Raw genomic sequence first — 26,766 nt, 5'->3', positions numbered from 1 at the left:
AGAGGAGGTAAGTAAGGGGGAGAGGTAGGGAGAGGAGGTAAGTAGGGAGAGGTAGGGAGAGGAGGTAAGTGGGGAGAGGTAGGGAGAGGAGGTAAGTGGGGAGAGGTAGGGAGAGGAGGTAAGTGGGGAGAGGTAGGGAGAGGAGGTAAGTGGGGAGAGGTAGGGAGAGGAGGTAAGAAGGTAGGGAGAGGAGGGAAAGGAGAGAAGAGGAAAAGTGGTAAGAGATAGCATTGTCAATGTGAAAATATGTTTCCCATCCCAATAAAGCCCCTTAAATTGATATTGAAATTAAATTGAATTGATAAGGAGGGAAGAAAGGGAGGGGATGAAGGGTTTGGGAGAGGAGAAGTGGGGAGAGGTAGGGAGAGGAAGGAGGGGAGAGATGAGGAGGGAAGGAGAAGTGTGGAGAAGGCGATTGGGGAAAAGAAGGTTGGGAGGAAAGTGCAAAGAGAGAAGGGTGGGGTCTTCTGTTTAAGTAATTGATGTAATGGGCATAGAGGGGAAGTGGGCAGGTAAGAAGTGTGTGTTGGGGGAAGGAGAGAATGTCTGTCGGGGTGAAGGAGACTGAGGCGTTTAGGTGATGTCATCTTCAACCTCTGGGCCACTATTTTCCTTGCACCTCTGGGCCACTATTTTCCTTGCACCTCTGGGCCACTATTTTCCTTGCACCTCTGGGCCACTATTTTCCTTTTGCACCTCTGCAAGTCTGTCTGAAGTATCTGATACACAAGTCTGTTATCTTTGACAATGGTATTACACATTAGAAAATACTTACACTCTCTCCAGCCAGACCCCTCTGTCCGATCTCACCGTCCTCGCCCTGTCGAAAAGAGAGCGAAGAGAAGAGTGGGTTTTTGTGGAATAGAGGGAGAGGTTTATCAGACAGCATCATGGGATGTGTAGTTTGGGGGTACTCACTCTCTGGCCATCCTCTCCTGGAGCACCTGGAGAGCCGGTGGACCCCAGCTCACCCTGCAGAGAGAGAGAGAGATGTCTTTACTGTCTTTACTCTGTCTTTATCTGTCTTTATCTGTCTTTATCTGTCTTTACTCTCTTTAACTCTGTCTTTATCTGTCTTTACTCTGTCTTTATCTGTCTTTACTCCATCTTTACTCTGTCTTTATCTGTATTTACTATGTCTTTACAATGTTTTACTGTCTTCACTGCCAGTAAAGACAGAGTAAAGGAAGAGTAAACCTTTACTCTCTCTTTACTCTGTCTTTACTCTGTCTTAATCTGCCTTTATCGGTCTTTACTGTCTTTACTCTGTCTTTACTCTGTCTTAATCTGCCTTTATCGGTCTTTACTGTCTTTACTCTGTCTTTACTCTGTCTTTATCTGTATTACTCTGTCTTTATCTGTCTTTACTCTGTCTTTATCTGTCTTTACTCTGTCTTTATCTGTCTTTACTCTGTCTTTACTGTCTTTACTGTTTTTACTCTGTCTTGACTGTCTTTACTCTGTCTTTACTGTCTTTATTCTGTCTTTACTCTGTCTTTACTGTCTTTCTTATCTGTCTTTACTCTGTCTTTATCTGTCTTTATCTGTCTTTTCTCTGTCTTTATCTGTCTTTACTCTGTCTTTACTCTGTCTTTATCTGTCTTTCTCTGTCTTTATCTGTCTTTACTCTGTCTTTATCTGTCTTTACTCTGTCTTTACTATCTTTACTCTGTCTTTATCTGTCTTTACTATCTTTACTCTGTCTTTATCTGTCTTTACTCCATCTTTACTCTGTCTTTATCTGTCTTTACTCTGTCTTTATCTGTCTTTATCTGTCTTTACTCTGTCTTCTTTACTCTGTCTTTACTCTGTCTTTATCTGTCTTTACTCTGTCTTTACTCTGTCTTTATCTGTCTTTATCTGTCTTTACTCTGTCTTTATCTGTCTTTACTGTCTTTATCTGTCTTTACTCTGTCTTTATCTGTCTTTACTGTCTTTACTCTGTCTTTATCTGTATTACTCTGTCTTTATCTGTCTTTACTCTGTCTTTATCTGTCTTACTCTGTCTTTACTGTCTTTATTCTGTCTTTACTCTGTCTTTATCTGTCTTTACTCTGTCTTTATCTGTCTTTACTCTGTCTTTACTGTCTTTATTCTGTCTTTAATCTGTCTTTACTGTTTTTACTCTGTCTTGACTGTCTTTACTCTGTCTTTACTGTCTTTACTCTGTCTTGACTGTCTTTACTCTGTCTTGACTGTCTTTACTCTGTCTTGACTCTGTCTGCTCTGTCATGTTGTAATACAGAGACCAGTCCTGTGTCTGGAAATACTCTTGCTCTGTGATCTCTGCACATTTATTTCCAGACTAGACAGAGCCCAGAATTACACTAACTACAACTCCATTTTCACTAAGGCGTTTCTCTTGACCAAAGGACAGTTCAGCCCGGTCTGGTGGATCCTCTCCCACTATAATTGGGTGAATGTTATTACGAGTTTCTAATGTCTGTCAACACTGGGGCGGTGAACGTAGGCTAAGGCACTGATGTAGACACACACACACACACACACACACACACACACACACACACACACACACACACACACTCACTTAAATACACATCAGCCCTCTCTCTATCCTGTCCCTGCACTGATTGGACACTGCAGTTAGAGTCCAGTAATGAGTGAGTCTTGAGCTTCACAGATTGATAGCTTGGTAACAGTGATGTCATTTGAAGGTATTTTCAGACACAACTTGGACTGTCGGACGTTTGCACATATTTACAGACAGCATGCTGATTGGTAGGTTTTAGATTAACGGGCTAGCACAGTTTTGAGGCTCATCATTCTGCATCGTTCCCCAAACAACCACTCTGTGTTACACCTACCCTGTGTCCCTTCTCTCCCGGGAGACCTGGGAGCCCGTCGAAACCTCGGTCCCCCTGTACAAGTCACAGCCGGAAAACAACAACAGGAGAGGTCAACATCACATCACACAAACACGTCACATTACCACAATGTGACTAGACAAAGTTACAGTGGTTAAAGTATAGAGACTGGAGATAGTACCACATAATGATCTGTTTAATAGATCAAGTTTAGAGACTATATACATATATATGTATTGGATACCTGTAGCAGTGGTTGTACATACCTTGCCGCCCGACTCTCCTGGCATACCCCTGGCACCGTCAGCTCCGTTACGACCCTGTGGGGAACATATCAGAGGTCAGTGGAACGATACACACATACAGTATACATAATAATAATACAGATGATAATGGTAATAGTAAAAATAATAATAACAATAGTAATAATAACAATAAAAACAACAACAATAATAATAATAATAATATTAACAGCAACAATAACAATGATAATAACAATAATAATAATAAGAACGATAACAATAACAATAACAATAATAATAATAACAGCAACAACAATAACAATAATAATAACAATAACAACAACAATAATAATAATAACAATAACAACAATAATAATAATAACAATAACAATAACAACAACAATAATAATAATAATAACAATAACAACAATAATAATAATAACAATAATAAAAACAACAACAATAATAATAATAATAGCAATAGCAACAACAATAATAATAACAATAACAATAATAATAATAATAATAACAATAACAATAACAACAATAATAATAATAATAACAGCAACAACAACAACAATAATAATAATAATAATAACAATAACAATAACAATAACAACAATAACAACAACAATAATAATAATAAAACACACACACAGTTCACCTGGAGGATATTTTGGCAGTCTACTCTCTTCAGTCTACTCTCTTCTACACTGTACTGACACAGCCAATCACATTAACTCTTATCTTACCCTCTTTCCTGCTTTTCCAGGTGAGCCAGTTGGACCCTGAAGACCTCTGGGACCCTACACACACAGAGAGAGAGAGAGAGAGAGAGAGAGAGAGAGAGAGAGAGAGAGAGAGAGAGAGAGAGAGAGAGAGAGAGAGAGAGAAAGAGAGAAACTTTTATATAATGTAGAACATTTCATGCATTGGTTAAAAATAATAGATATTTTACCTCTTTATTCAGAGAACTCTACAACATAGTCTTGCGCGCAAGCGACCTTGGTTACACCCAGTGGGTCACATATCTTAGTAGAGGGAGCTAACATGATTCTCACCTGAGGACCGTTGTCTCCTCCGTCTCCCTTCAGTCCATTAGGTCCAGGTCCACCCTGAGGACACATCAATCAATCAATCAATCATCAGCAGTTGTCATAAAGAGCTTTACAGAAACCCAGCCTGAAATCACCAAGAGCTTTACAGAAACCCAGTCTAAAACCACAAAGGAGCACAATGGAAAAACCCAGGAAGCAACCAACAGAGGAACTAGGCTCTGATGGAACCTAGAGAGGAACCAGGAACCAGGCTCTGAGGGAACCAAGAGAAGAACCAGGAACCAGGCACTGAGGGAACTGAGAGAGGATCCAGGAACCAGGCTCTGAGGGAACCTAGAGAGGATCCAGGCTCTGAGGAAACCGAGAGAGGAACCAGGAACCAGGCTCTGAGGAAACCTAGAGAGGAACCAGGCTTTGAGGGAACCTAGAGAGAAACCAGGCTCTAAGGGAACCTAGAGAGGAACCAGGCTCTGAGGGAACCTAGAGAGGAACCAGGCTCTGAGGAAACCGAGAGAGGATCCAGGCACCAGGCTCTGAGGGAACCTAGAGAGGAACCAGGCTCTGAGGAAACCGAGAGAGGAACCAGGCTCTGAGGGAACCAAGAGAGGAACCAGGAACCAGGCACTGAGGGAACTGAGAGAGGATCCAGGAACCAGGCTCTGAGGGAACCTAGAGAGGATCCAGGCTCTGAGGAAACCGAGAGAGGAACCAGGAACCAGGCTCTGAGGGACCCTAAGGAGGATGCAGGCTCTGAGGAAACTGAGAGCGGAACCAGGAACCAGGCTCTGAGGGAACCTAGAGAGGAACCAGGCTCTAAGGGAACCTAGAGAGGAACCAGGCTCTGAGGGAACCTAGAGAGGAACCAGGCTCTGAGGAAACCGAGAGAGGATCCAGGCACCAGGCTCTGAGGGAACCTAGAGAGGAACCAGGCTCTGAGGGAACCTAGAGAGAAACCAGGCTCTAAGGGAACTTAGAGAGGAACCAGGCTCTGAGGGAACCTAGAGAGGAACCAGGCTCTGAGGGAACCTAGAGAGAAACCAGGAACCAGGCTCTGAGGGAACCTAGAGAGGAACCAGGCTCTAAGGGAACCTAGAGAGGAACCAGGCTCTAATGGAACCTAGAGAGAAACCAGGCTCTAAGGGAACCTAGAGAGGAACCAGGCTCTGAGGAAACCTAGAGAGGAACCAGGCTCTGAGGAAACCTAGAGAGGAACCAGGCTCTGAGGGAACCTAGAGAGGAACCAGGCTCTGAGGGAACCTAGAGAGAAACCAGGAACCAGGCTCTGAGGGAACCTAGAGAGGAACCAGGCTCTAAGGGAACCTAGAGAGGAACCAGGCTCTAAGGGAACCTAGAGAGAAACCAGGCTCTAAGGGACCCTAGAGAGAAACCAGGCTCTAAGGAAACCTAGAGAGGAACCAGGCTCTGAGGAAACCTAGAGAGGAACCAGGCTCTGAGGGAACCTAGAGAGGAACCAGGCTCTGAGGGAACCTAGAGAGAAACCAGGAACCAGGCTCTGAGGGAACCTAGAGAGGAACCAGGCTCTAAGGGAACCTAGAGAGGAACCAGGCTCTAAGGGAACCTAGAGAGAAACAAGGCTCTAAGGGAACATAGAGAGAAACCAGGCTCTAAGGGCACCTAGAGAGGAACCAGGCTCTGAGGAAACCTAGAGAGGAACCAGGTTCTAAGCGAACCTAGAGAGAAACCAGGAACCAGGCTCTGAGGGAACCTAGAGAGGAACCAGGCTCTAAGGGAACCTAGAGAGGAACCAGGCTCTAAGGGAACCTAGAGAGAAACCAGGCTCTAAGGGAACCTAGAGAGAAACCAGGCTCTAAGGAAACCTAGAGAGGAACCAGGCTCTGAGGAAACCTAGAGAGGAACCAGGCTCTGAGGGAACCTAGAGAGGAACCAGGCTCTGAGGGAACCTAGAGAGAAACCAGGAACCAGGCTCTGAGGGAACCTAGAGAGGAACCAGGCTCTAAGGGAACCTAGAGAGGAACCAGGCTCTAAGGGAACCTAGAGAGAAACAAGGCTCTAAGGGAACATAGAGAGAAACCAGGCTCTAAGGGCACCTAGAGAGGAACCAGGCTCTGAGGAAACCTAGAGAGGAACCAGGTTCTGAGGGAACCTAGAGAGAAACCAGGAACCAGGCTCTGAGGGAACCTAGAGAGGAACCAGGCTCTGAGGGAACCTAGAGAGGAACCAGGCTCTTAGGGAACCTAGAGAGGAACCAGGCTCTAAGGAAACTGAGAGAGGAACCAGGCTCTAAGGGAACATAGAGAGAAACCAGGCTCTAAGGGAACCTAGAGAGGAACCAGGCTCTGAGGGAACCTAGAGAGGAACCAGGCTCTAAGGGAACCTAGAGAGAAACCAGGCTCTAAGGGAACATAGAGAGAAACCAGGCTCTAAGGGAACCTAGAGAGGAACCAGGCTCTGAGGAAACCTAGAGAGGAACCAGGCTCTGAGGGAACCTAGAGAGAAACCAGGAACCAGGCTCTGAGGGAACATAGAGAGGCACCAGGCTCTAAGGGAACCTAGAGAGGAACCAGGCTCTAAGGGAACCTAGAGAGAAACCAGGCTCTAAGGGAACATAGAGAGAAACCAGGCTCTAAGGGAACCTAGAGAGGAACCAGGCTCTGAGGAAACCTAGAGAGGAACCAGGCTCTGAGGGAAACCTAGAGAGAAACCAGGAACCAGGCTCTGAGGGAACCTAGAGAGGAACCAGGCTCTAAGGGAACCTAGAGAGGAACCAGGCTCTAAGGGAACCTAGAGAGAAACCAGGCTCTGAGGGAACCTAGAGAGAAACAAGGCTCTAAGGGAACATAGAGAGAAACCAGGCTCTAAGGGCACCTAGAGAGGAACCAGGCTCTGAGGAAACCTAGAGAGAAACCAGGAACCAGGCACTGAGGAAACCGAGAGAGGAACCAGGAACCAGGCTCTGAGGGAACCGAGAGAGGATCCAGGCACCAGGCTCTGAGGGAACCTAGAGAGGAACCAGGCTCTGAGGAAACCTAGAGAGGAACCAGGCTCTGAGGGAACCTAGAGAGAAACCAGGGGGTGGCCAGTCCACATGACAATCCTTTAAAGGCACAGTCCAAACTAAAATGCTTTTTTACCCCCTTTCTCCCCATTTGGTAGTTACAGTTTTGTCCCATCACGACAACTCCCCTAAGGACTCGGGAGAGGTGAAGGTCGAGAGTCATGCGTCCTCCGAAACACAACCCTGCCAAGCCACACTGCTTCTTGACACACTGCTCGCTTAACCCGGAAGCCAATCGCACCAATGTGTCGGAGGAAACACCGTTCAGCTGGCGACCGAAGTCAGCTTGCAGGCACCCGACGCTGAGCAAATTGTGCGCAGCCTCATGGGTCTCCCGGTCACGGCCGGCTGTGACACAGCCTGTGATCGAACCCGAGGCTGTAGTGACGTCTCTAGCACTGCGATGCAGTGGCTTAGACCGCTGCACCACTCGAGAGGCCATGTCCAAAACATGTTCAATGGTTTTTAACAGTCAAACAAGCTATGATAGCCTAACATTACCTACACCAACTAGTTTACAGACAAAGTGTATTAAACATTACGCATTTGTCCCACGTGGCTCAGTTGGTGTAACATTGCGATTGCAAAGGCAAGGTTGTGGGTTTGATTCCCACAGAGGACCAGTACAAACAATGTACCCACCAGAAGATGCTCTGGGTAAAATAGTTTGTTAAATGACTCACTACTGTAGTGGCTCTGGATAAGAGAGTCTGTTAAATGACTCACTACTGTAGTGGCTCTGGATAAGAGAGTCTGTTAAATGACTCACTACTGTAGTGGCTCTGGATAAGAGAGTCTGCTAAATGACTCACTACTGTAGTGGCTCTGGATAAGAGAGTCTGTTAAATGACTCACTACTGTAGTGGCTCTGGATAAGAGAGTCTGTGCGATTCTCTGGTCTGATGAACCCAAGATTGAAATCTATGGCCTGAATGCAAAGCGTCACGTCTGGGGGAAACCTGGCACCATCCCTACGGTGAAGCATGGTGGTGGCAGCATCATGCTGAGGGGATGTTTTTCAGCGACAGGGACTAGGAGACTAATCTTGATCGAGAGAAAGATGAACGGAGCAAAGTACAGAGAGATCCTTGATGAAAACCTGCTCCAGAGAGCTCAGGACCTCAGACTGGGGCGAAGGTTCACCTTCCAATAGGACAACAACCCTAAGCACACAGCCAAGACAATGCAGAAGTGGCTTCGGGACAAGTCTCTGAATGTCCTTGAGTGGCCCAGCCAGAGTCCGGACTTGAACCCAATCTAACATCTCTGGAGAGACCTGAAAATGGCTGTGCAGCGACACTCCCCATCCAACCTGACAGAGCTTGAGAGGATCTGCAGAGAAGAATGGAAGAAACTCCCCAAATACAGTTGTGCCAAGCTTGTAGCATCATTCCCAAGAAGACTCGATGGTGTAATCGCTGCCAAAGGTGCTTCAACAAAATATGGAAAAAGTCAAGGGGTCTGAATACTTTCCGAATGCACCGTATACCTGTCGCCAGGACAGCTCTTGTTCTGTTCAGCCTGACATTTAAATTTTTTTTTACCTGGCAAGTCAGTTAAGAACAAACAAACTTATTTACAATGACGGCCTACCCCGGCCAATCCCGGACGATGCTGGGCCAATTGTGCGCCGCCCTATGGGACTCCCAATCCCGGGCCGGATGTGATTCAGCCTGGATTCAAACCAGGGACTGTAGTGATGCCAACTTGCACTGAGATGCAGTGCCTTAGACCACTGCGCCCCTCGGGAGCCCCCGGGAGCCCTCAATATGTTGCACTTAGCGTAAATAATAGCTGGATGTATATAATGTGTTTTCAGCAATGTTTTACTCTCCATGCCAAACATACTGGCTGAACATCACATTGTGTGTGTGTGTGTGTGTGTGTGTGTGTGTGTGTGTGTGTGTGTGTGTGTGTGTGTGTGTGTGTGTGTGTGTGCGCGTGCGTGTGCGTGTGTGTGTGTGCGATGCCGTTGGCATTTGTGTGAGAGACTCACCAAAGGCCCAGATCTTCCTGACATTCCCATTGGCCCAGGAGGACCCCTCATGGAGAGCTGTGATTGGACAGAGAGCTCATCATAAACTACAGCGAGATAACAAGCCTTTTTACACAGTCCTTATACAGGTGTAGACCTTACAGTGAAATGCTAACTTACAAGCCCTTAACCAACAATGCAGTTTGAAGACAAATAAGTGTGAAGTAAAAAATAGATCAATGGCACCATATTCCTTAAATAGTGCACTACATTAGGTTCTGAGTCATACCCTAACATTATATACAGTATTAATGTAATATAGTCTTATTTCAGGTAGTATATAATATAGAAGATGCCCTAGCTGTACCCTAACCTGCCATTATATACAGTACAGTTAATATAGCGTTATGATATCAAAACTTTAATATAACCATATAAGATAGTTGTGTCTTACCCTGGCTTGGGACAGGATGGCCTGGGCTTGGGCCTCCTGAGCTGAGACCACTGGTCCCTTATGTGCATCTCCACCAGCACGGAACTGTCAATCACAAAACAAGAAACGAAAGCGTTAGAGAACAAGCAAAGCAAACACACAAAGATACAAACTACTGAGCAGCTGCCACACATTACGACATCTCAGAACACTATAGGATCTCTGTGGGCAGCCGCCACACATTACGACATCTCAGAACATGATCTCTGTGGGCAGCCGTCACACATTACGACATCTCAGAACAGGATCTCTGTGGGCAGCCGCCACACATTACGACATCTCAGAACACTATAGGATCTCTGTGGGCAGCCGTCACACATTACGACATTCAGAACAGGATATCTGGGGCAGCCGCCACACATTACGACATCTCAGAACACTATAGGATCTCTGTGGGCAGCCGCCACACATTACGACATCTCAGAACACTATAGGATCTCTGTGGGCAGCCGTCACACATTACGACATCTCAGAACATGATCTCTGTGGGCAGCCGTCACACATTACGACATCTCAGAACATGATCTCTGTGGGCAGCCGTCACACATTACGACATCTCAGAACAGGATCTCTGTGGGCAGCCGCCACACATTACGACATCTCAGAACACTATAGGATCTCTGTGGGCAGCCGCCACACATTACGACATCTCAGAACATGATCTCTGTGGGCAGCCGTCACACATTACGACATCTCAGAACATGATCTCTGTGGGCAGCCGTCACACATTACGACATCTCAGAACAGGATCTCTGTGGGCAGCCGTCACACATTACGACATCTCAGAACACTATAGGATCTCTGTGGGCAGCCGTCACACATTACAACATCTCAGAACATGATCTCTGTGGGCAGCCGTCACACATTACGACATCTCAGAACATGATCTCTGTGGGCAGCCGTCACACATTACGACATCTCAGAACATGATCTCTGTGGGCAGCCGTCACACATTACGACATCTCAGAACACGATAGGATCTCTGTGGGCAGCCGTCACACATTACGACATCTCAGAACACTATAGGATCTCTGTGGGCAGCCGTCACACATTACGACATCTCAGAACATGATCTCTGTGGGCAGCCGTCACACATTACGACATCTCAGAACACTGATCTCTGTGGGCAGCCGTCACACATTACGACATCTCAGAACACTATAGGATCTCTGTGGGCAGCCGCCACACATTACGACATCTCAGAACACTATAGGATCTCTGTGGGCAGCCGCCAAACATTACGACATCTCAGAACACTATAGGATCTCTGTGGGCAGCCGCCACACATTACGACATCTCAGAACATGATCTCTGTGGGCAGCCGTCACACATTACGACATCTCAGAACATGATCTCTGTGGGCAGCCGTCACACATTACGACATCTCAGAACACTATAGGATCTCTGTGGGCAGCCGTCACACATTACGACATCTCAGAACACTATAGGATCTCTGTGGGTAGCCATTACACATTACGACATCTCAGAACATGATAGGATCTCTGTGGGCAGCCGTCACACATTACGACATCTCAGAACACTATAGGATCTCTGTGGGCAGCCGTCACACATTACGACATCTCAGAACATGATCTCTGTGGGCAGCCGTCAAACATTACGACATCTCAGAACATGATAGGATCTCTGTGGGCAGCCGTCACACATTACGACATCTCAGAACATGATCTCTGTGGGCAGCCGTCACACATTACGACATCTCAGAACAGGATAGATCTCTGTGGGCAGCCGTCACACATTACGACATCTCAGAACATGATCTCTGTGGGCAGCCGTCACACATTACGACATCTCAGAACACTATAGGATCTCTGTGGGCAGCCGTCACACATTACGACATCTCAGAACACTATAGGATCTCTGTGGGTAGCCATTACACATTACGACATCTCAGAACATGATAGGATCTCTGTGGGCAGCCATTACACATTACGACATCTCAGAACATGATCTCTGTGGGCAGCCGTCACACATTACGACATCTCAGAACATGATAGAATCTCTGATAGCCCTATGTGAAAAGAATAATTTAAAAAAAATGTAAAAATATATATTTTTGAGGTCGGACCTTTTGTTTGGCTAATAATACACACTCTCTCTATATTATTTATATATATATATATATAAAATATAATATAATATATATTCTTTATGCAGCCCTGTGTGTTCATCAGCATCACTGGTCGTCCCAGACAGACGATGGTCCCGCCACCCCTACTCAGACGTTGCAAGCATCAACCAATGGTTGCTTGCCACGTCACCGACGTGCCTTCAGGCACCAGATAGCTCTAACACATGATGTGGTTAGCTGACACGTAAAATACCTATCTGGCATGAGTCAGCGAAGTCTGAGCAGGGGAACACCACCATATCCAACACGGACACTGAGGTGCAGCCCTGCAGTGTGTATAAACCCGTCATTGGGCTCCATGACAGATCCATTAGATCCAAAATGTCCGCTGAGCTGCATGCAGAGTGGTTACACAGTCACCGGTTCCAGTCCACTGCACCCAGTGACATTTACAAGGTGAATGACTGAGGTTTATATGTACCGAGGGCTTAACGGGGATACAGTGAGGTGAAGTGTGTTAAACAAGGTGACTTCACGGTCCAGAACAGAGACACCACAGTTGACTGGAGGTTACATATGACCTAATGGAAACAGGTAGCTGGTAGTCAGACAGCCAGGACATATGGAGGTTGATGGTGTTTCTTCATGGTTGAAAGAGAAATGTTGTGGGTTGCATTCGGGCCTTTAGACAATGATGAAGGCTAATTACATAGAATACAATATAGAAGATAAGGCTGAGGACAGATGGAAGGAGGGGGAAGGAGGGGGAAGAAGACTTACTGCCAACATGAAAATTGAATATTTTATAAGAGCAGCAGCAGTAGGAAGAGAGGGAAGGAGAGAGGTAGAGAGAGAAGGAGAGAGGAAGAGAGGGAAGGAGAGAGGTAGAGAGAGAGGAAAGATGAGGTAAGAGGGGACTTACTGGCAGCATGAAAATGGAACCTTTTATAAGAGCAGCAGCAGTAGGAAGAGAGGGAAGGAGAGAGGTAGAGAGCGAAGGAGAGAGGTAGAGAGCGGAGAGAGGTAGAGAGCGAAGGAGAGAGGTAGAGAGCGAAGGAGAGAGGTAGAGAGGGAAGGAGAGAGGTAGAGAGCGAAGGAGAGAGGTAGAGAGCGAAGGAGAGAGGTAGAGAGCGAAGGAGAGAGGTAGAGAGCGAAGGAGAGAGGTAGAGAGGGAAGGAGAGAGGTAGAGAGGGAAGGAGAGGTAGAGAGCGAAGGAGAGAGGTAGAGAGGGAAGGAGAGAGGTAGAGAGCGGAGAGAGGTAGAGAGCGAAGGAGAGAGGTAGAGAGCGAAGGAGAGAGGTAGAGAGCGAAGGAGAGAGGTAGAGAGCGGAGAGGTAGAGAGCGAAGGAGAGAGGCAGAGAGCGAAGGAGAGAGGTAGAGAGGGAAGAAGAGAGGTAGAGAGCGAAGGAGAGAGGTAGAAAAGGAAGGAGAGAGGTAGAGAGGGAAGGAGAGAGGTAGAGAGCGAAGGAGAGAGGTAGAGAGGGAAGGAGAGACGTAGAGGGAAGGAGAGAGGTAGAGAGGGAAGGAGAGAGGTAGAGAGGGAAGGAGAGAGGTAGAGGGAAGGAGAGAGGTAGAGAGGGAAGGAGAGAGGTAGAGAGCGAAGGAGAGAGGTAGAGAGGGAGGGAGAGAGGTAGAGAGAGAGAAAAGATGAGGTAGAGAGGTGAAGGAGAGAGGTAGAGAGAGAGAGGAAAGATGAGGTAAGAGGGGACTTACTGGCAGCATTAGAAGGGTACCTGGAGGACCAGGAACTCCGTCTGAACCAGGAAGACCAGCACGCCCTGGAGGACCCTGGGTAATATAGGAGAGAGAGAGAGAGAGAGAAAGACAGACAGACAGACATTTGGTTATTATAGAATAATTTAGAGAGAGGTTGACTACAAAGTTAAAGGGGAAGGAACTTCTTAATCATGATCACATAGGAAATATACATGATTACTGATATAAATCTGTAAAGAGGAAAAGAGTATGTGGGTACAGAACATTTGGAGTATTTCATAGACCTTGAGAAAGTAATGGAGATGGTGAGGTTTGATGTTTGGCCACGGGGATCTTTTACGACCAGGCCACTACTGACGAGCAGAGGGGTGGGACTTCCTACTGTGAATTAGCAGAGGGGTGGGACTTCCGACTGTGAATTAGCAGAGGGGTGGGACTTCCTACTGTGAATTAGCAGAGGACTTAAAACTAGCATCCAGCCATACAAAAATACATTGCATTTTATTAGCATTGTGAAATCAATGTAAAGGTATGTGGTGGGCACTCAGACACATCATCACAACATTATGTTGTTGATAAAGAACTGAGGAAAAATAGTTATGCTAATGCTAATGATTTAACGGATATGCTATCCCAAGACGAATGCACTCTGGTTTAACTGTAAATCGCTCCGGATTAAGGGGTGTGGCGTTTGAAGGCGGTAAATTTAAACACATTTGGGATCGTTTAAGTACATTTCTTACAAAATTTAAATCACAGTGCCGTTATCACAGAACTACCACTAACAGGTCCTCATCATCACCATCATCATAAAAGCATGATTTACTAGTACAAATAGTCCAGACTAAAGGTGCTTTATAAATCACAGTATATCCACTGTATTACCACCAGCGGGCCAGGCCAGGACTAGATCTCTTTAGCAGGCCAGGCCAGGACTAAATCTCTTTACCAGGCCAGGCCAGGGCTAGATCTCTTTAGCAGGCCAGGCCAGGACTAAATCTCTTTAGCAGACCAGGACTAGATCTCTTTACCAGGTCAGGACTAAATCTCTTTAGCAGGCCAGGGCTAGATCTCTTTAACAGGCCAGGGCTAGATCTCTTTAACAGACCAGACCAGGGCTAGATCTCTTTAGCAGACCAGGGCTAGATCTCTTTACAAGGCCAGGTCAGGGCTAGATCTATTAGCAGGCCAGACCAGGGCTGGATCTCTTTACTAGGCCAGGGCTAGATCTCTTTAACAGACCAGACCAGGACTAGATCTCTTTAACAGACCAGACCAGGACTAGATCTCTTTAACAGACCAGACCAGGGCTAGATCTCTTTAACAGACCAGACCAGGGCTAGATCTCTTTAACAGACCAGACCAGGGCTAGATCTCTTTAACAGACCAGACCAGGGCTAGATCTCTTTAACAGACCAGACCAGGGCTAGATCTCTTTAACAGACCAGACCAGGGCTAGATCTCTTTAACAGACCAGACCAGGGCTAGATCTCTTTAACAGACCAGGCCAGGGCTAGATCTCTTTAACAGACCAGACCAGGGCTAGATCTCTTTAACAGACCAGACCAGGGCTAGATCTCTTTAACAGACCAGACCAGGGCTAGATCTCTTTAACAGATCAGACCAGGGCTAGATCTCTTTAACAGGCCTTGCCAGGGCTAGATCTCTTTAACAGACCAGACCAGGACTAGATCTCTTTAACAGACCAGGGCTAGATCTCTTTAACAGACCAGACCAGGACTAGATCTCTTTAACAGACCAGACCAGGGCTAGATCTCTTTAACAGACCAGGCCAGGGCTAGATCTCTTTAACAGACCAGGGCTAGATCTCTTTAACAGACCAGGGCTAGATCTCTTTTACAGACCAGGGCTATATCTCTTTTATAGACTAGGGCTAGATCTTTTTTACAGACCAGGGCTAGATCTCTTTAACAGGCCAGACCAGGGCTAGATCTCTTTAACAGACCAGACCAGGACTAGATCTCTTTAACAGACCAGGGCTAGATATCTTTAACAGGCCAGGGCTAGATCTCTTTAACAGACCAGGGCTAGATCTCTTTTACAGACCAGACCAGGGCTAGATCTCTTTAACAGGCCAGGGCTAGATCTCTTTAACAGGCCAGAGCTAGATCTCTTTAACAGACCAGGGCTAGATCTCTTTAACAGGCCTGGGCTAGATCTCTTTAACAGGCCAGGGCTAGATCTCTTCAAAAGACCAGGGCTAGATCTCTTTAACAGACCAGACCAGGGCTAGATCTCTTTAACAGGCCAGGGCTAGATCTCTTTAACAGGCCAGAGCTAGATCTCTTTAACAGACCAGGGCTAGATCTCTTTAACAGGCCAGGGTTAGATCTCTTTAACAGACCAGGGCGATATCTCTTTAACAGGCCTGGGCTAGATCTCTTTAACAGACCAGGGCTAGATCTCTTTAACAGACCAGACCAGGGCTAGATCTCTTTAGCAGGCCAGGCCAGGGCATGATCTCTTTAGCAAGCTGGTCACGCGCTCTGATCTAGTCTTTGTCTGTCTCAGACGTGCTCTGATCTAGTCTCTGTCTGTCTCAGACGTGCTCTGATCTAGTCTCTGTCTGTCTCAGACGTGCTCTGATCTAGTCTCTGTCTGTCTCAGACGTGCTCTGCTGGGTCAAATTGTTCCCATGTGTTACTGCTTCCCTTCTCTGACTAACTGACTGCCTGACTGACTGCCTGACAGCCTAACTGTCTGGCTGGTTGACTGCCTGCCTTGCTGTCTTATCCAGAGGGATATCCAGAGAGCTACATATGGCTAACTCTGTAGTGACACCCTATTCCCTATATAGTGCACTACTTTTGACCAGAGTCCTATGGGCCCAGAGTCCTATGGGCCTTGGTCAAAGGTAGGGAGCTGTATAGTGAATAGGGTGCCATTCTAAACTTAGCCATAGCCTTCTTACTGCCCCCAGTCACCACACAGTGGTACTGCAGGGACTTGGGGTAGTGGGGCTGTGGTGGGATCAATCATGTACAATATATCAACTCCGGATTGCTGATGTTATGTATTGGCCAATGAGAGGTTTTGAAACCACCGGCCGGCCATATTGGCACTCCCTAGAAGAAGTAGTCAATTTATTTTAGTATTTTTGTTGTAGTGGGGACATTAATGTTGTAGTGGTGACCATAACAGGAATTATACGTTTTTTAAATATGTTTTCATTTGCATGTTTAGCTCACATAATGTGATTTAAAAGTACACATTACTGTGTATGTAGTATAATAGATGTGGCAAAAACAAATGTAGACATTAATAAATGCATTTCTATCACTTCCAAAATATTATTTATAATGGTGGGGGAGTACCAAGATGGAGGCTTCAACACAGCACCATCTATCAGTCATCTAGTGTATATAAACATATGTATATTATAAATGGTGGGGGAATACCAAGATGGAGGCTTCAACACAGCACCATCTATCAGTCATCTAGTGTATATATATACATATATATATATATATATTATAAATGGTGGGGAGTACCAAGATGGAGTCTTCAACACAGCACCATCTATCAGTCATCTAGTGTATATATAAATATATATATATTATAAATGGTGGGGAGTACCAAGATGGAGGCTTCAACACAGCACCATCTATCAGTCATCTAGTGTATATATACATATATACATATACATATATTATAAATGGTGGGGGAATACCAAGATGGAGGCTTCAACACAGCACCATCTATCAGTCATCTAGTGTATATAAACATATGTATATTATAAATGGTGGGGGAGTACCAAGATGGAGGCTTCAACACAGCACCATCTATCAGTCATCATATATACAGATATCATTGGGTGGGGTAGGGTGTGGTGGGGCGAGAGGAGGCGAGGGTGCGGGGTCGGTTATGTGAGAAACGTGCTGATCAAAGGATAATCCCTGCAAGGGTATAGTGTGTGTGTGTGTGTGTGTGTGTGTGTGTGTGTGTGTGTGTGTGTGTGTGTGTGTGTTAGGGAGACCCTGCACTCTCTCCAAAAATCCCAAACTTCAGAACCACCAGCACCGGGTCACTTTCAATGGGCCTGTCAATTCTCAGTCAGGCTAACTCCTCCTGGGAGGAAATGGAGAGAAAACGACGGACTGGGGTGGAGGGATCCGGGATCAGACAAATATTTTCTGAGCATTCTGCTCTTACTGGAACAAAAAGGCTTTTGTGTGTCAAGAGGAGAGGAGGGGAGGGGAGAGGAGGGGAGAGGAGAGGAGGGGAGAGGGACGTTTGACTCTGCTGAGGTGGGCTTGGTGGGTGTGTCTTCCCTCGAGGGCATTCTAAGGTTGGGTCTCAAGTTGTCCTATTCCCATTTATTTGTAATAAAAAAAAATGTTTATTTAACTTTTATTTAACTAGGCAAGTCAGTTAAGAACAAATTCTTATTTACAATTTACAATGTAGGGTGTGTAAGGGGGGGGGAGGGAAACAGGGTCGATTCACCACATTCTAGGAAGAAAAAACAAACTCGCACTTCAGATTCTTAAAGAGGGGCCACTTATTCAGTGTCAATCAATCAAACTAAATGTCCTCAGATCCACAGTCCCTGGGCTGTGTCCCAAATGGCACCGGGCTCCCGATATAGGGCACTACTTTAGACCAGGGTCCAGTGCAGCCCTTAAAGAAGTACATTGACACTCTAAGGGTGCCTTATTGTTTGATGTGCTGCTGGAGGGTCTGAGGTCGGCTTTAAGGCCCCTTGAAACTGAGACATCGAGAGAGAAAAAACAGCCAGCGACCCAAATAGCACACTATGCCCTATTTAGTGTACTACTTTTAACCTGGGCCAATAGGGAATAGGGACGTAATTCTACAACTATGTGTTGTTGAGGGTAATCCGAGTTATTTGGTTTCGCGGGCCTGCCCCTCGGTCTTCCTCCCCTCCTTTCCTTCTTTCCTCTCCTCCCTTCCCTCTCCTTCTCCTCCCCGGTGCAGTAGCAAGCCGTGGCTGATTGACCTCTTTTCTGCCCGTGGTATGAAGGTGTGGGGCTCTACTACAAACCCAGCCGAAGGAGAAGGACACAGAGAAACGACTTCCTATATAGGCATACCTGCTGGCTTCTCTTCTTTGTAAAACCAAGATGGATGGCTTGTTGTCAAGACCAGTCTTGTCTGAAACACTGTGTTTATTATTTTAAACTAATGTCTTCAGTATCATAATATACTGTTACTATGTATAGACTGTCATCTAAGAACCAGTGAAGTAAGTGGAATGCTGACTCATTATTAGTCAGCTATATTAGCCACGGTCCAAGGAGACAGACTAGTTGGACTTGTCCTGTGGGGTCTAACAAATACATTCTCCCAAATATACAGTACCAGTCAAAAGTTTGGACACACCTGTACTCATTCCAGGGTTTTTCTTTATTTTTTTTACTATTTTCTACATTGTAGAATACTAGTGAAGACATCAAAACTAGGAAAAAAACACATATGGAATCATGTAGTAACCCCAAAAAAGTGTTAAAAAAATCAACATCTATTTTATATTTGAGATTCTTCAAAGTATGCACCCTTTGCCTTGATAAAACCTTTGCACACTTGGTATTCTCTCAAAAAATACTAAAACATTCCATTCACTGAGATCTCCCTTAACATTCCATTCACTGAGATCTCCCTTAACATTCCATTCACTGAGATCTCCCTTAACATTCAATTCACTTAGATCTCCCTTAACATTCAATTCACTGAGATCTCCCTCAACATTCCAATCACTGACATCTCCCTTAACATTCCAATCACTGAGATCTCCCTTAACATTCCATTCACTTAGATCTCCCGTAACATTCCAATCACTGAGATCTCCCTTAACATTCCATTAACTTAGATATCCCTTAACATTCCAATCACTGAGATCTCCCTTAACATTCCAATCTCTTAGATCTCCCTTAACATTCCAATCACTTAGATCTCCCTTAACATTCCATTCACTGAGATCTCCCTTAACATTCCAATCACTGAGATCTCCCTTAAATTTCCAATCACTTAGATCTCCCTTAACATTCCAATCACTTAGATCTCCCTTAACATTCCATTCACTGAGATCTCCCTTAACATTCCATTCACTGAGATCTCCACATTCCATTCACTGAGATCTCCCTTAACATTACATTCTTTGGTATTTCTAAACCGCTATAGTTGTATTGGTTTGATGTGCTGAGGGTTCTACTGTATATTCTACGAGGGTTGTACTGTATATTCTACGAGGATTGTACTGTATATTCTACGAGGGTTGTACTGTATATTCTATGAGGGTTCTACTGTATATTCTATGAGGGTTGTACTGTATATTCTATGAGGGTTGTACTGTATATTCTATGAGGGTTGTACTGTATATTCTATGAGGGTTGTACTGTATATTCTACGAGGGTTCTACTGTATATTCTACGAGGGTTCTACTGTATATTCTACGAGGGTTGTACTGTATATTCTACGAGGGTTCTACTGTATATTCTATGAGGGCTGTGTTGTATATTCTATGAGGGTTGTACTGTATATTCTATGAGGGTTGTGTTGTATATTCTATGAGCCAGAGTTCTCCAACCACACTCTGAATAGCCTTTACACTATTTGCTGCGATAGCTATATATAAACTGTTGAGTTGCATATGTTGCTATAGTGATGGGTTAAAATGAGAGTCAGAGAGTTAAAGGAAGTGGTAGGTAATGAGAGAATGACCTATTTCCAACAGCAGGAAGTGCAAAGGGAGTTCCTGAGCAGCGACAGCTCACTTACCCTGTCACCGTGGTCTCCATGTGGGCCAGGGGCACCCTGGGAGCCTGGGGCGCCGGGCAAGCCCTGTGAACGCACACATACACATTAACTACAGCAGAGCTAGCTTACCAAACAGCTACCACATTTAATTTATCAACCTCAGAGAGACAAAGCTACACTCTCTCTCTCTCTCTCTCTCTCTCTTTCTTTCTCTCTCTCTCTCTCTCTCTCTTTCTTTCTCTCTCTCTCTCTAGCTCGCTCACTGGAGGCAAAGAGAGAGAGTAGGTCTGGGAGAGAGGGAGGCAAAGAGAGAGAGTAGGTCTGGGAGAGAGGGAGGCAAAGAGAGAACGTGATACTCACAGCTTGGCCGGGGCCTCCTTGGGGTCCTTCAATCAGCATCCCCTGGAAGACAATGAAGGAGAGGGAAGACAGAGAAAAGAGAGGGAAGACAAAGAAAATAGGGGGAAGACAGAGAAAAGAGAGGGAAGACAGAGAAAAGAGAGGGAAGACAGAGCAAAGAGAGGGAAGACAGAGAAAAGAGAGGGAAGACAGAGAAGAGAGAGGGAAGACAGCGAAAAGAGAGGGAAGACAAAGAAAATAGGGGAAGACAGAGAAAAGAGAGGGAAGACAGAGAAAAGAGAGGGAAGACAGAGAAAAGAGAGGGAAGACAGAGAAGAGAGAGGAAGACAGCGAAAAGAGAGGGAAGACAAAGAAAATAGGGGAAGACAGAGAAAAGAGAGGGAAGACAGAGAAAAGAGAGGGAAGACAGAGAAAAGAGAGGGAAGACAGAGAAGAGAGAGGGAAGACAGAGAAAAGAGAGGGAAGACCAAGAAAAGAGGGGGAAGACAGAGAAAAGAGGGGGAAGACAGAAAAGAAAGGGAAGACAGATAAAAGAGGGGAAGACAGAGAAAAGAGGGGAAGACAGAGAAAGAGGGGGAAGACAGAGAAAAGAAAGGGCATATAGAGAAAAGAGAGGGAAGACAGAGAAAGAGAGGGAAGACAGAGAAAGAGAGGGAAGACAGAGAAAGAGATGGAAGACAGAGAAAGAGAGGGAAGACAGAGAAAGAGATGGAAGACAGAGAAAGAGATGGAAGACAGAGAAAAGAGAGGGAAACATAGATACATTAGCATTCAGAGACGGCAGTAAATCTACAGGCAGAGTGGAGACAGAGTACAGTTGATGATACATCATGAATACCTAGTTACACAGTAGTGATAATAACTAGTTACACAGTAGTGATAATAATTAGTTACACAGTAGTGATAATAACTAGTTACACAGTAGTGATAATAATTAGTTACACAGTAGTGATAATAACTAGTTATATAGTAGTGATAATAACTAGTTATACAGCAGTGATAATAACAAGTTATATAGTAGTGATAATAACTAGTTATATAGTAGTGATAATAACTAGTTATATAGTAGTGCTAATAACTAGTTATATAGTAGTGCTAATAACTAGTTATATAGTAGTGATAATAACTAGTTATATAGTAGTGATAATAACTAGTTATATAGTCGTGCTAATAACTAGTTATATAGTCGTGCTAATAACTAGTTACATAGCCGTGCTAATAACTAGTTATATAGTAGTGCTAATAACTAGTTATATAGTCGTGCTAATAACTAGTTACATAGCCGTGCTAATAACTAGTTATATAGTAGTGCTAATAACTAGCTATACAGTAGTGATAATAACTGGTTATACAGTATTGATAATAACTAGTTATATGGTAGTGATAATAACTAGTTATACAGTAGTGATAATAACTGGTTATACAGTATTAATAATAACTAGTTACATAGTAGTGATAATAACTAGTTATACAGTAGTGATAATAACTAGTTATATAGTATTGATAATAACTAGTTATATAGTAGTGATAATAACTAGTTATATAGTAGTGCTAATAACTAGTTATATAGTAGTGATAATAACTAGTTATATAGTAGTGATAATAACTAGTTATATAGTCGTGCTAATAACTAGTTATATAGTCGTGCTAATAACTAGTTACATAGTCGTGCTAATAACTAGTTATATAGTAGTGATAATAACTAGTTATATAGTAGTGATAATAACTAGTTATATAGTAGTGATAATAACTAGTTATATAGTCGTGCTAATAACTAGTTACATAGTCGTGCTAATAACTAGTTACATAGTAGTGCTAATAACTAGTTATATAGTGGTGATAATAACTAGTTATATAGTATTGATAATAACTAGTTATATAGTAGTGATAATAACTAGTTATATAGTAGGGATAATAACTAGTTATATAGTAGTGATAATAACTAGTTATATAGTAGTGATAATAACTAGCTATACAGTAGTGATAATAACTGGTTATACAGTATTGATAATAACTAGTTATATAGTAGTGATAATAACTGGTTATACAGTAGTGATAATAACTGGTTATACAGTATTAATAATAACTAGTTACATAGTGGTGATAATAACTAGTTATACAGTAGTGATAATAACTAGTTATATAGTATTGATAATAACTAGTTATATAGTAGTGATAATAACTAGTTATACAGTAGTGATAATAACTAGTTAAACAGTAGTGATAATAACTAGTTATACAGTATTGATAATAACTAGTTATATAGTATTAATAATAACTAGTTATATAGTAGTGATAATAACTAGTTATACAGTAGTGATAATAACTAGTTATATAGTATTGATAATAACTAGTTATATAGTAGTGATAATAACTAGTTATACAGTAGTGATAATAACTAGTTATACAGTAGTGATAATAACTGGTTATACAGTATTGATAATAACTAGTTATATAGTAGTGCTAATAACTAGTTATATAGTAGTGATGATAACTAGTTATATAGTAGTGATAATAACTAGTTATATAGTAGTGCTAATAACTAGTTATATAGTCGTGCTAATAACTAGTTACATAGCCGTGCTAATAACTAGTTATATAGTAGTGCTAATAACTAGTTATATAGTGGTGATAATAACTAGTTATATAGTATTGATAATAACTAGGGATATAGTAGTGATAATAACTAGTTATATAGTAGGGATAATAACTAGTTATATAGTAGTGATAATAACTAGTTATATAGTAGTGATAATAACTAGCTATACAGTAGTGATAATAACTGGTTATACAGTATTGATAATAACTAGTTATATGGTAGTGATAATAACTAGTTATACAGTAGTGATAATAACTGGTTATACAGTATTAATAATAACTAGTTACATAGTAGTGATAATAACTAGTTATACAGTAGTGATAATAACTAGTTATATAGTATTGATAATAACTAGTTATATAGTAGTGATAATAACTAGTTATATAGTAGTGCTAATAACTAGTTATATAGTAGTGATAATAACTACTTATATAGCAGTGATAATAACTAGTTATATAGTAGTGATAATAACTAGTTATATAGTCGTGCTAATAACTAGTTACATAGTCGTGCTAATAACTAGTTATATAGTAGTGATAATAACTAGTTATATAGTAGTGATAATAACTAGTTATATAGTAGTGATAATAACTAGTTATATAGTCGTGCTAATAACTAGTTACATAGTCGTGCTAATAACTAGTTATATAGTAGTGCTAATAACTAGTTATATAGTGGTGATAATAACTAGTTATATAGTATTGATAATAACTAGTTATATAGTAGTGATAATAACGAGTTATATAGTAGGGATAATAACTAGTTATATAGTAGTGATAATAACTAGTTATATAGTAGTGATAATAACTAGCTATACAGTAGTGATAATAACTGGTTATACAGTATTGATAATAACTAGTTATATGGTAGTGATAATAACTAGTTATACAGTAGTGATAATAACTGGTTATACAGTATTAATAATAACTAGTTACATAGTGGTGATAATAACTAGTTATACAGTAGTGATAATAACTAGTTATATAGTATTGATAATAACTAGTTATATAGTAGTGATAATAACTAGTTATACAGTAGTGATAATAACTAGTTAAACAGTAGTGATAATAACTAGTTATACAGTATTGATAATAACTAGTTATATAGTATTAATAATAACTAGTTATATAGTAGTGATAATAACTAGTTATACAGTAGTGATAATAACTAGTTATATAGTAGTGATAATAACTAGTTATATAGTAGTGATAATAACTAGTTATACAGTAGTGATAATAACTAGTTATACAGTAGTGATAATAACTGGTTATACAGTATTGATAATAACTAGTTATATAGTAGTGCTAATAACTAGTTATATAGTAGTGATAATAACTAGTTATATAGTAGTGATAATAACTAGTTATATAGTAGTGATAATAACTAGTTATATAGTCGTGCTAATAACTAGTTATATAGTCGTGCTAATAACTAGTTACATAGCCGTGCTAATAACTAGTTATATAGTAGTGCTAATAACTAGTTATATAGTGGTGATAATAACTATTTATATAGTATTGATAATAACTAGGTATATAGTAGTGATAATAACTAGTTATATAGTAGGGATAATAACTAGTTATATAGTAGTGATAATAACTAGTTATATAGTAGTGATAATAACTAGCTATACAGCAGTGATAATAACTGGTTATACAGTATTGATAATAACTAGTTATATGGTAGTGATAATAACTAGTTATACAGTAGTGATAATAACTGGTTATACAGTATTAATAATAACTAGTCATAGTAGTGATAATAACTAGTTATACAGTAGTGATAATAACTAGTTATATAGTATTGATAATAACTAGTTATATAGTAGTGATAATAACTAGTTATATAGTAGTGCTAATAACTAGTTATATAGTAGTGATAATAACTACTTATATAGTAGTGATAATAACTAGTTATATAGTTGTGATAATAACTAGTTATATAGTCGTGCTAATAACTAGTTACATAGTCGTGCTAATAACTAGTTATATAGTAGTGATAATAACTAGTTATATAGTAGTGATAATAACTAGTTATATAGTGGTGATAATAACTAGTTATATAGTCATGCTAATAACTAGTTACATAGTCGTGCTAATAACTAGTTATATAGTAGTGCTAATAACTAGTTATATAGTGGTGATAATAACTAGTTATATAGTATTGATAATAACTAGTTATATAGTAGTGATAATAACTAGTTATATAGTAGGGATAATAACTAGTTATATAGTAGTGATAATAACTAGTTATATAGTAGTGATAATAACTAGCTATACAGTAGTGATAATAACTAGTTATATAGTATTGATAATAACTAGTTATATAGTAGTGATAATAACTAGTTATACAGTAGTGATAATAACTAGATAAACAGTAGTGATAATAACTAGTTATACAGTATTGATAATAACTAGTTATATAGTATTAATAATAACTAGTTATATAGTAGTGATAATAACTAGTTATACAGTAGTGATAATAACTAGTTATATAGCAGTGATAATAACTAGTTATACAGTAGTGATAATAACTGGTTATACAGTATTGATAATAACTAGTTATATAGTAGTGATAATAACTAGTTATACAGTAGTGATAATAACTGGTTATACAGTATCGATAATAACTAGTTATATAGTAGTGATAATAACTAGTTATACAGTAGTGATAATAACTAGTTATATAGTATTGATAATAACTAGTTATATAGTAGTGATAATAACTAGTTATACAGTAGTGATAATAAGTGGTTATACAGTATTGATAATAACTAGTTATATAGCATTGATAATAACTAGTTATATAGTAGTGATAATAACTGGTTATACAGTATTGATAATAACTGGTTATATAGTAGTGATAATAACTAGTTATACATTTGTGATAATAACTGGATATACAGTATCGATAATAACTAGTTATATAGTAGTGATAATAACTAGTTATACAGTAGTGATAATAACTAGTTATATAGTATTGATAATAACTAGTTATATAGTAGTGATAATAACTAGTTATACAGTAGTGATAATAACTAGTTATATAGTAGTGATAATAACTAGTTATACAGTAGTGATACTAACTAGTTATATAGTATTGATAATAACTAGTTATATAGTAGTGATAATAACTAGTTATATAGTAGTGATAATAACTAGTTATATAGTCGTGCTAATAACTAGTTATATAGTCGTGCTAATAACTAGTTACATAGCCGTGCTAATAACTAGTTATATAGTAGTGCTAATAACTAGTTATATAGTGGTGATAATAACTAGTTATATAGTATTGATAATAACTAGGTATATAGTAGTGATAATAACTAGTTATATAGTAGGGATAATAACTAGTTATATAGTAGTGATAATAACTAGTTATATAGTAGTGATAATAACTAGCTATACAGTAGTGATAATAACTGGTTATACAGTATTGATAATAACTAGTTATATGGTAGTGATAATAACTAGTTATACAGTAGTGATAATAACTGGTTATACAGTATTAATAATAACTAGTTACATAGTAGTGATAATAACTAGTTATACAGTAGTGATAATAACTAGTTATACAGTAGTGATAATAACTAGTTATATAGTATTGATAATAACTAGTTATATAGTAGTGATAAT

At 41.3% G+C, this 26,766-nt stretch overlaps 1 protein-coding gene across 1 annotated transcript in view; it reads right to left on the bottom strand.

The window, feature by feature from the left end:
- LOC112226415 (collagen alpha-1(XI) chain) overlaps positions 1-26,766 on the bottom strand; it is a 200,433-nt gene that overhangs the window by 88,790 nt on the left and 84,877 nt on the right. Inside the window, exons 10-20 of the mRNA XM_042308330.1 lie at positions 20,533-20,574; positions 20,194-20,256; positions 13,432-13,506; positions 9,592-9,675; positions 9,159-9,215; positions 4,129-4,182; positions 3,820-3,873; positions 3,092-3,145; positions 2,826-2,879; positions 919-972; positions 776-820 (exon numbers count right to left, since the gene is read on the bottom strand). Coding sequence (XP_042164264.1) covers positions 776-820; positions 919-972; positions 2,826-2,879; positions 3,092-3,145; positions 3,820-3,873; positions 4,129-4,182; positions 9,159-9,215; positions 9,592-9,675; positions 13,432-13,506; positions 20,194-20,256; positions 20,533-20,574 — 636 coding nt within the window. The remainder of the gene's footprint in view (positions 1-775; positions 821-918; positions 973-2,825; positions 2,880-3,091; positions 3,146-3,819; positions 3,874-4,128; positions 4,183-9,158; positions 9,216-9,591; positions 9,676-13,431; positions 13,507-20,193; positions 20,257-20,532; positions 20,575-26,766) is intronic.

The sequence above is a fragment of the Oncorhynchus tshawytscha genome, linkage group LG28, assembly GCF_018296145.1.
Source record: "Oncorhynchus tshawytscha isolate Ot180627B linkage group LG28, Otsh_v2.0, whole genome shotgun sequence".
Taxonomy (NCBI): Eukaryota; Metazoa; Chordata; class Actinopteri; order Salmoniformes; family Salmonidae; genus Oncorhynchus; species Oncorhynchus tshawytscha.
The sequence above is the reverse complement of the archived record's forward strand: the minus strand, read 5'-3'. Positions and strand labels throughout refer to the sequence as shown.